The 11,085-nt window shown below is 40.4% G+C and overlaps 1 protein-coding gene across 6 annotated transcripts in view; it reads right to left on the bottom strand.

Moving 5' to 3' along the window:
- Positions 1-11,085, bottom strand: part of LOC109951144 (protein yippee-like 1) — a 31,188-nt gene that overhangs the window by 19,022 nt on the left and 1,081 nt on the right. Inside the window, exons 1-3 of one of the 6 annotated variants that reach the window (XM_020585456.1) lie at positions 6,744-9,013; positions 6,528-6,655; positions 6,015-6,299 (exon numbers count right to left, since the gene is read on the bottom strand). In XM_020585456.1, coding sequence (XP_020441112.1) covers positions 6,015-6,131 — 117 coding nt within the window. In that variant the 5' untranslated portion in view covers positions 6,132-6,299; positions 6,528-6,655; positions 6,744-9,013. The other 5 variants (XM_020585454.1, XM_020585451.1, XM_020585457.1 and 2 more) reach the window with 5 other exon arrangements.

Here is an 11,085-nt window from a genome sequence, read left to right as displayed (position 1 = left end):
TTTTCAGGCCCAAGTACAATAACTTCAGTTTTGTCAGAGTTTAGAAGTAAGAAGTTGCAGGTCATCCAGGCCTTTATGTTTTTAAGACATGTTTGAAGTTTGACCAGCTGATCTGATTCATTTGGCTTCATAGATAAATATAACTGAGTATCATCTGCATAGCAATGGAAATTTATGTTGTGCTTCCTGATAATATTGCCTAAAGGGAGCATGTATATAGTGAAGAGAATTGGACCTAACACAGAGCCCTGTGGAACGCCGTGACTAACTTCAGTTTGTGTGGAACATTCGTCATTAAACTGAACAAATTGAAATCTTTCTGATAAATAAGATTTGAACCAACTTAGCGCAGTTCCTTTAATCCCAATAACATGTTCAAGTCTCTGCAGTAAGATGCTGTGATCAATGGTGTCAAAAGCAGCACTGAGATCTAAGAGGACAAGTATGGAGACAAGTCCTTTGTCTGAGGCTAGGAGAAGATCATTGGTGACTTTCACCAATGCGGTTTCTGTACTATGATGGACTCTAAATCCTGACTGAAAATCCTCAAACAAATCATTCTTGTGCAAGTGGTCACATAACTGCTTTGCAACAGCTTTTTCAAGGATTTTGGAAATAAATGGGAGATTGGATATTGGTCTATAATTAGCTAGGACACCTGGGTCAAGAGTAGGCTTTTTGAGTAGAGGTTTAATTACTGCAAGTTTAAACATGTTTGTTAAAATTACTCTTCATGGCTCCTTCTTTCTATGGCAACTGGTGTTACTTTGCTTTTGCTCAGCTGGTTTCCATTTTTCTCCTCACTGTAAATCCAGAACAATTAAACTGGCTTCAAATTTACACTGACGTTCACACTGTTCGGTCTCTCACCACGTGTGCATATTTAATTTAGACATTTGCCTTTTGCAGAAGTTGCTTTTTTTTTTTGTATGGACTGTTGCATAAATTGAATAAGGTGATTATTATTAGTGATGTCTCAAACCAGTAGGTTTCCTGTTTTACAAACAAGAGGATGTGAATCAAGGAGGAAATTAAAACAAAGGAAAAATACTTAAAACAACAGCTTCCAATCAGACACTCCGCGGCTTTAAATATAATATCCTGTTGTTCTGGATCTGACACATTTCTTTAGGTTTGTTATTGATTTTAATATTATTCCAAATAATTCAACTTTCCTCAATTTTCTCTAATAATATCCTCATTATTTTTGTGTTTAAACTAGGGAAATTTGCATTTTACTTTTCTGCATCCACTCATAATTTGCTGCAGCATCAATTTAATTTCCTGCACCGGGGCCAATAAAACCTCCGTGCATCCAGAGCTCGGCTTCATCATAAAACACCTCGCTCTGCCTCGTCACAGCCGTCGCTATGTGACAATAAATCCACATCTCTGACAGGTTAATTGAGGTGCAGATAAATGAGGCTAGTTCCTCTCTTTGGCCAATGGCGCCATCATCATGATTTACAACAATCTTTAACAATTAAACCCCGTGAAATCCTTGTTGTGTGACTTCACAGCTCTAAAAGCACCAACTTGAGGCCTCTGATCCTGCTAAAAGGAACAACAGACTGGCAACAGGGTTGTTTACTGGTTTTGTCGTCCTGTTCGCACTAACAAGAGGTGAGCTTCCAAGTCTGAGCCACAGGAGGCAAATGGATTTTGATATGGAAATGGCAAGTGCATAGATTGATCATTTTTGCCATTTGAATAATCAGCTTAGTGTGTGGTGAGAGTGAAATGCATGGGGAGCACGCTGTCACTAATATTATAACACACAAAGGTCATCACTTCAGCTGAAGCACTCGGGTTCATCTGATAATTTATGAACTTCACTCGCTCTTTGCTCACCAGCTGTCGACCTGAAGCCGGCAGTTACAAGTGGCAGCTGTTGAATTTCATGGCAAAAGAAACGAGAGGACGTAACAGCGCTGAGTCCAGTCACTCTCTGCTGTTTGCGGTTCACTAGAGTTAAGATTCTCACTCTTCAGATTAATGACCAGACTTGGCAGCTTCATTTTGGGGCAAATGGGCTGAATCTTCAGCAGCCTGCTGTGTAATCTGACTGTAAAATGAGCTTTTTTGTGTTTGTTTTTGCCTGTGCTAGGACTGTAATTATTGAGGACGGAATGTGGGAGGATTTATGTGCCTATTAATAGTTGTTCATGATGAACAATTTGGACTGGAAGGTAAATATTCAGTTTTCACAACCAAAACAGTGTCGACATTTGGTAAGGGCTCAGCGGTGGCTTCATATCTGGGATCATCCATGTATTTTGTGGGACTTTCCAGTGTTACAGGAATTTTTTTGAAAGAAACATTATCTAATGTGCTTTTTATGTAGAGGTTAATTAATTAACTTTATTACCCATCGTGTCCCATTATATTTGCTGCCTGGGCACAGAAAAAAAAAACAACAAAAAAAAAAAACATGCACGTTACCACAGTTTAAAAGCACAGACGCATGACAATCACCCGCACTGGTGAAAAATAAAACCACAAAAGATTTCATTTTCAAAACTGTGACAACATGCAAACAAAACAATTAAGTACAATACAGCAATAAACAATGCAAGAATAAAACGACCAAAGTCGAACAGAGAATCTGAAGGTACATCACATCGTGCTGAATGTTGGGACGAGGCGCCATTTTGGGAGTTACATGCAAACATTCTTGTTTTGTTTGGCTAGAAAGTTGCTTAAATTGTTTAGATCTCACTTTACCGACTGCATACAGTAGCATCTGCATCAGTAACTGTACGTAGTATGGGACAGTATTTGTTTTCAAATTAACTTACAGATGCATGTAGCGTTTATCTCTGTGATGGATAATGAGCATGATCTCCCAAAATGGCACATTTGATGGCAACTTTGCACTCTCCACAGTAAAGCAAAATGTCTCCTTAAGTAAACGTATCGCACCATAAGCTAGCAGTCAAGCCAATAACATTTGCCAAAGGTGAAAAACTACTGCAACTGGGTACAAACCGTAACTGAGATAATTTCAACCAGGGAAGTGTTACACGAAACTGCAACAGCTAAAAACAACCTTTTCCTCCATTTAGGACCCTCCAGTGTGACAACGTGCCAGAGTTCAAAGTTGCATTCAGTGCTAAAGCTTCAAGGAGTGTGTCTGGATTAAACAAATCTTCTGATAGCAAGGTTTCCATTCACATTAGCTGAAGCTGGTGAGAACTCACCCTCCTAAATGCTATTGTGACCACACCCTGACAAACACTGCATTAAACAACCCAAACATATTTCTATCAAACCAGCAGAGGAGAAACTCTGTCATGGATGACTGGTGCAGATGATGAAAAGGTTTAGAGCTGCAACATTTAACTGACTAAGTGATCAACAGAAAACATCAGACAACTCTTCTGATAATTGATAAATGGTTCAAAGTTATTTCTAGAAATGAAAACAAAAACCAAACTAGATGTTTCCCGGTCCCAGCTTCTCGTTTGTTTCTCCCACAGCTTCCTATGGGATAGCAAACCCAATATCTTCAAATATCAGGGACTTGGTTGGACAAGATAAGTGAACTGATGAAAATGTATTGGATATTTTTCACCGTTTACAGACATCTAATAGCAGCAGATTAATCAATAATGAAAACAGACATTAACTGTAACCCTAAAAACAATACTAACATTAAGAATCAATAACTGCAGTGCTGAATTGTATTTGCTGATTAATCATTCAACTGACTCATAATGAATCAGTCATTTTAAGTGATTCATCAAATAAACGATGCTTAACATTTCTAGTTTCCAGCCTCTCTTATGTGACTTCTTGCAGTGTTTTTCTTAACCTCATATGATTCCGAACTTTTCCACTGAGTTTGCCAACCTTTGTTCCAGACAAATCAAGCAATCAGAAGACAATACGTTGGGTTTTGGGATCTGACAATAGGCATTTGCTCTTATCTTCCATCATTTCCAGACTAAAACTTTAGAAGGAAAAACAAAATAAAGAACCCGGTGATTCAATCATAAGGACAGTCATGGGTTGCAGCCCTGGTGAGCTCTCTGACCAGTAAATTCAGCTGTATTGCGTGGATCACAAGGAGGACACGATACAACCACATAAAAACAAAAACAGCTCACTGTAATCTCTGACTTCATAGAAACTACGTAGGCAGTGAAACAAATCTGAGGTTTGATTGTCTAGGTTTTTCATCTCATACCCTGAAAGTAAATTTGAGGTAACCACGGCAGCTCAGTGAGCTAAAGATCTCTGTTTTTACTTTTTTTTTTTTTTTACTCCAAAAACTGCAGAAACAAAAATAGCCAAGGCAGAAACACTGTGAAATACTGACCAGCTCTTTTGTGGCTGTCATCTGAGCCTTTGAGAATTTATCGACAGAAATAAAATAAAGGTGCAGGAGCAGACAAGTACACAAGCTTTAAAGATGCAATACAGCATCAAATAAAACTGCACTGCTGTCAAACCCGATTACTTTTTTCCATAACTAATACCAGAGGACAATGCTCAATCACTGCCGAGTCCCAGCTGAATGAGAACTCATAATTTAGCTGAGCACACATTTATTCATTTCCGCATATTGCCAGGACACATCATCAGGACTCAGTGTCATCCAAAAGATGATTAACGAGACCAAGATATTCACTTCGATATCCAGATGCCTGCAAATGTATCAGTGTGTGGCTTGAATAATAACTAGATCAAACTGCAAAATCCTGTAAATCTTTTCTCATAGCAGCTCAACTATGTGCTCACAAACTCAAGCCCGAAATGTTGCTTTTGTTTCTCAGTCTGCCCATACGCAAGTACCACTCACATTAAAGCTGAATTCATAAATACTTTTTCTATATTCCCTGAAGACAAATGTCTAACTGTCAGTTAGCACGCAGGCTATGCCAGTTAGCAAACTTGATAGCTAGTCATTAGTCAGACAATAGAGAAGGCGAAAGTACGTCACGCAGTATTGAATGTTGGGATGGGGGCGTCATTTTGGGAGTATTTAGCCGCAAACATTCTTGTTTTGTTTGGCTAAAAAGCTGCTCAAATTGTTTAGATCTCACTTTGGTAATTCAGAATGAATAACTTTAGCTGACTGTAGCTAACTCTTATTGGACCTAGAGATCCCTTTGACAGGAGTGACAGACTGAAAAATGACTGCAACCTGATCTTAGCTCTCAGTTTGGGAGCTAACGCTAGCTAGCAGCTGTCAGCAGATAACACAGTCACTGCAGATGACTCAATTTCTGTTCTGTCTGTGCTCAAACTGAACACTGAAGTGGACATTTGGACGTAGTTGAAGCATCTGTCCATGTTGTTTTCATAAGGTTTACACTCCAACAGATGAGAGTTGTATAAAAATAACAGCAACATAGCTAACAAGGTAAAACATTTCCTTTGTTTTGGTTTCTTTGGTCCCTCAAAGGTCTGCATGTCAAGACTGTTTACCACTGAGTTTGCATTTTAGGCAAACTTGAAAGGTAATTTGGAGCAATTCACCTGAAATAAACAAAGTTTTCTGCAAACTGGGGTGTAAGGACTTGATTTATGCAGCATTAAGGTATATTAAGGCCATAGTTACCTGTTTTTAGGGATGTTTGTCCCTTAGCTGCACATCAGAAGCCATTACTGGTGGCTATTAGTCAGATATAACCAGTAGCACTGTTTGCACTAATTAGCTAGCTGTTTGTTAAGGTTAATTCACTTGTCTGTTCTCACGTTTCTCACATGTTTTGAAACAAACAGTATGGCTAAAAACAGTTTGCCGTGGCACAGTGACCTACATTTATTATCCTGCTACATCACACCCTATCACCACCAGTGTTGCTGGAGCAGGCCTAACATTTTATGTTATTTTTGTCCAGTTGACCTTCGTGACAGCACTGTATGTAGCTGCTGGGAGATTCTGACGCAACTGCACAAGCCCAGTACTGTTTTTGCACATACGTGAATACAGATGGACCAGCTGAGTGTCATGTGAAATTCTGCAGGGTGCTAAAGGACATGGAAGAGCAGAGGAGCTGTCATACCTTTGAGATGAGCTCATCATGATTTGCCAGGTGTGCCCGGCAGTGGATGCAGCTGTAGGTGCGGTGGCAGGTTGGCAGGTAAGCCTGGAAGGTCTTCGACTTGGTCATCTTCACCATGTCAATGGGGCAGGGCTCCTCGCTGGTGTCAGGGCTGGCACTGGAAGAGTTGCAGCTCTGCTGGACTTGCTGACAGAAGAAACACTGGAAGATGCAAGCTAAAGCCGTCGTTGTTGTGGAGTGGGTGTGTGGCAGGCTCCACACAGACACCACAGGAGAAAATCAAACCTGCAGGGGAAAAGGAAAGACAGATGTAGTGAGCGGCACACACAGATGCTCCATACTCCTATTTTTAGAGCTCACGATCTTGATTGCATTTTCAATATAAATACATCTCATTTGCTGGAGCAATCATTTGATTACGATCATCTGTTATGTGATTACAATGGCGCGTTGTTGATGACCAACATGGCTGCGTAGTGATGTAAGTTCAACATTATGACAAATCAAACAAACCTTTGTTTATGGAAAACAACATGTTTCACTTGGCAACTGATTTCTCCTTCATAGTTTAATGACCAAAGGGAGTCGTCGTCTGTTCAACTGGACACATACCTGCAGAGCGGCATTACTGGAGCTTCTGTCTAAAATAAAAGTTTTGGTGTGTTTGCCTGTCAGGAAAATCATGGCTCCCTCAAAAGACAAGCTGACCGGAGAAAAAAAAAACCTCACCTTTATGTGATTTCTCCTCATTCTGGGTAGCAATTTGTTAAATAGTGTCGCTGGACCTTATACATCCTTGCATCGTTGAATTGGGTATTTCCCCTGACCACAGCGGGAAAGCACTGAGCAAATTGCTGCTTGGCCCAAGAAAATGAGAAGAAGATGACAAACTAAGAGGCTGTGGCTATCTTCTATCATAATGCACAATGGCTGAAATAAAATAAAACAAAAACAAAGGTTCAACAGTCTCAGTCGACTGACAGGTCTCTTCACTAGTTGACTTTCATGGGGCAGCCCTAGTAAACTGTATATAAACATGGATCACATGACAGAATTTGGTTGCAAAATGTCACAAAAACAATATGGCCGCCCCTGTATTTGCAATATTTTGGCTTCACTTTTGGCATTGGTGACACACTGTCCGTCTTTATATTCAGTCTGTAGTGCAACCCAGGACTTTACAGTGTAGCGTTACTAGTTTTACTGAATAACACATGTACTTTTCCCACCACTTTCAACTGTCAGTCAAACGCTGGTGTGGGTGGACTATGACATCTTGCATCTCTATTGCCAATAGGAGGTGCTATTCATCTGTTCAGAGTGGCTTTACCTCTGTTCTCTGCAGAAAACAGTTTCTGTGCATTTTAGGATCATATCTTCCAAAGCACAGACCAGGCAGTAACAAACTTATTTGAAGGTGTTAGGGGCTGTTTATATTGTAATTATGTTTCAGTTAGCCATGCTTTGTCACCTGATACATCTTGTCATTGATCATTTAAGTGTTTAAATAGAACAAAAACACCATTTTGCACACTCTTTTTCTAAAATATATAGTCTAGTGCAGCCCCGTGGGCTCAGCAGTCACTCACTAACAAAGGTTGCAACTTGTAGCAAAGAAAAACAAACACACACACACAACAAAAAAACCTGCATCTGAAAGTGAGAACACAATGAGAACGAGTTTCAGCGGCTCTAGAAGTTTCCAGTTGAGCTTTGTGTGTTGCAACAGGAAGAGCAGTGCCCAGACAGAAGCCAACAGCCAGACGCAAAAACAAAGGAGCTTCCGCAACTCAACAGGACGCAGCCGTGACGTGATGTGAAGCATGGCTGCTCTGCAAACACAAATAAACACATGCATACTTAACATGGCTGGGAGGGTGAAAACTGGCAACTCAACTACCCTGTAGCCTTAGACGAGTCAAATTTACAGTACACACATCCTGAATAATCTGCACAGGTGCCTGAGACATAATCCCTGCATGAAAAGGACAAAATGCCCTTTCTGAATTAGTCCAAACTCTGGTGGCATGTGCATAGGGAAAAGTAAACACACCCACAGACACACAGGAGCTTTGTAAGTGTGACACTTGAGCGTCATCGCTGCAGTGATCAGAGCAGCTCTGTGCACTCGGTGCTTCGTTAGAGAAGGTGCCACTAACGCACAGCACACAGACAATAACATGTCGTTATTTGCATTTAGCCACCCCCTCCCCCCTTCAATACACAGACGGACAACATGACATGGCACACACACCTTACTTTAGTCTTCATAAATGCCAAATAAGAACAGATAAACATCACCCTGAGCTGTTTGTTTGTTTGTTTTGGTCTAATGTGAAGCCAAGTTTCTGACAGCACATGGTTTCTTTGTGTTCAATGTGTATGACGTTACTTCAACATGTTAAGTATGTTTTAAAAGACTTTAAAACGGAGTTTGAAACCCTATAAATTAGCCGTGTTTTGTTTCGCCCCTCTTCGTTACGTGGGAACGGGTCGTATTTTAATCGACACAGTTTTACGAATAAACGCCAAAAAAAAAAAAAAAAAAACTTATTTCCAAAACGGAAGCCGAGTTGAGTCGACTGGTAATCCAGTAAGAACAGCTGATGTTCAAACTGGGTAAAGTGGAAACAAAGAGGCAGCACACTGCGCGTCTCTGGCAACCTCCAACAGGAAGAAGTGCGTCCAGACAAAAGACTCGCTCCCAGCACCACCGAGTCCAACCACTTAAACAACATATTCACAACACAACGTGCGTTTTTACGGGTATTTTTTCATCTAAACTGGTTAATCTCGGCGTTACGGGCAACCTTCAATCCTCCTCTTTTCCCTCCACCTCCTCTCCTAATGTTTATTCTCAACAAAGAGCACGACGCCAGCAGTGTCGCTGCGCTGCCTGGTTTTATTGTTTGTTTTTCCGAGTCTGATGTGAATCCAGCACGACACACGACACTTTTTCATTTCAGGTTTTTTTCAGACAAACATGTTTCTGCTGCTGTACTCACCACCTGGATCAGATCTGAGCCAAACGCAGCTTGGTGGAAAACTGCTTGCTGAAGAAAGAGGTGTTTTTCAGCTTGTTTTTAAAGTTAAATTAATGTTTGTCGTCGTCCCAGGTTCTGGTCCATGGGTGATGCTGCCGGATGAGAACTTACTGTCGGGTCCTTTGGGTGCTGACGGGTCTCATTTTTCCCAACACGGGCTTTTGTTGTGTCTTTTGTGTGCGTGATGGACTGGCCTGGTTACTTTGGTACGAAACGTTACCACGTGGGAGGGAGATAGAGCTCTGACTGACAGAGCGACTGGCCAATGACTGGCTGCGCTGCCTTCAGTCTCCCGTGGGAAAGATGGAAACCAGGTTGGGTTTTTACTCTTTAGGGATTCTATTCCCTATTGCTGCATTGTATTTGTGACTATTTTTGTATCAGAATACTCTGTAGATACCATATATGAAGAGTTAATATTAGTGCTGCAGTGATTACTCATTTAATTGCAACAAAATTAATATATTTGACAAATGTCAATCTCAGCCAAAGCTTCCAAACATTTCATAGTTCCAGGTTCTTAAATGTGAGGATTTGCTGCTTTTGCCTAGATTATATTATGACCTACTATGTTAAATATTTTTGGACTGCTGGTCAAAGAAAATAAGACATTTAATGATGCCACCTTTGTTCTATGACATTAAGATGATTATTTTCACTGGTTTCTGGTATTTATAGATCAAACAATTAAGCAATTAATAAAAGAAAAGTCAGATTAATAAAAACTATTGTTAGTTGCAGCCCCAGAGTATATTGTAAGTTATTTATATGGCACTTTAATTTAGTTTTTGACTATTTGTAAATAGTGGTACATACTCAAAACACAGATTTATGTGTCTGTTCCTGTGAATTATTTATCACAAGCAGCAAATGAGATCATATATCTTGGTTTCAGAAAGACAAAGCTCTGATAGGTATTGCGTTGTGGCTGAATGGATTATTTCCCATGCGTGATGAACGCGCCACTGAGGGAGGAGGGAGGGCGCAGATACCCGGATGTGTAAATAAATACAAGATGAGAATATGAATCTGATTCCTCTTCTTTGTCTGATATTAAAAATAACAATTGCTCTCTGTCATTCTTGATTTTCCATCTGTTGCTCTTCATTAATCAAAAACAGGGTCTCGTTTGGTTTCATCTTTCACTCAAATTACCAATCGTGTGATCAATTAGACTGTTTTCACGTTAACTGACCTATGGACTGATTAAGTGGCATTGAGGAGTCCTTTAAGTTTTATAACGATGCCAAACAAAACAAAACCATCAATCTGATATGATCCTGACCCCATATGGGAGAAGAAACACGAGAAAGGTCAACTTAACGTCATAACCCAGCAGCAAAGAAACACTAAACGAAGATAAGGATGACATTTGAATGACACTGCCTTGAAAACGACCACACAGCTGTGTGAGGTTTTGCGCCAAAACAAGCCAGCCTTTGTTGGTTAATCTTAGAAAGAGGCCAATAAATTCTTCGCTTACTTCCTTAAAGCCATGTGAGGTCAAACTGACAGCCTACCTATTATTTATTTTTTAAATTGTAAATTAATAAACAAAACAGCAGCCCGATCGCCCCCACCTCCTCCTCCTCCTGCAGCACTGTTTATGACAGTACTGCATCGTTCTAACATTGAACCGAATCACATCTGTAATACGATGCTATGAAAGATTACATGAGATACAAAAAGCCTAAAACAAAACATGAATCTGGTACCTACCCTCAAACAAAAGCCTGCCCTCGTCCTACCCTTGCTGTCCTGACGTCGAGGACGTGCGTCAGCCCTAAAGACTACAGCAACAATTCATGTCCTTATTATTTATTTATTTATTTCAACTGCCTTTCTCTGAAAAACAATGCTGACACCGCAGAACGGTCACGGTTATGTTGAATTTGCCAGAAAGCATTAAATGTGTCGCTTCACCATGAGAGGAGGATGTATGTAAACATAACATTGGGCACTTGACTGCAGCTTCCTTCAGAGGTGCAGGCTGCGCGTGCGCGTTACAAAATCCATCCTTTCAGCGT

This window comes from Monopterus albus, unplaced genomic scaffold (genome assembly GCF_001952655.1).
Source record: "Monopterus albus unplaced genomic scaffold, M_albus_1.0 scaffold366.1, whole genome shotgun sequence".
In the NCBI taxonomy this organism is placed as follows: domain Eukaryota; kingdom Metazoa; phylum Chordata; class Actinopteri; order Synbranchiformes; family Synbranchidae; genus Monopterus; species Monopterus albus.
Note: the sequence above shows the minus strand (reverse complement) of the source record. Positions and strands in the feature narration are given on the sequence as shown.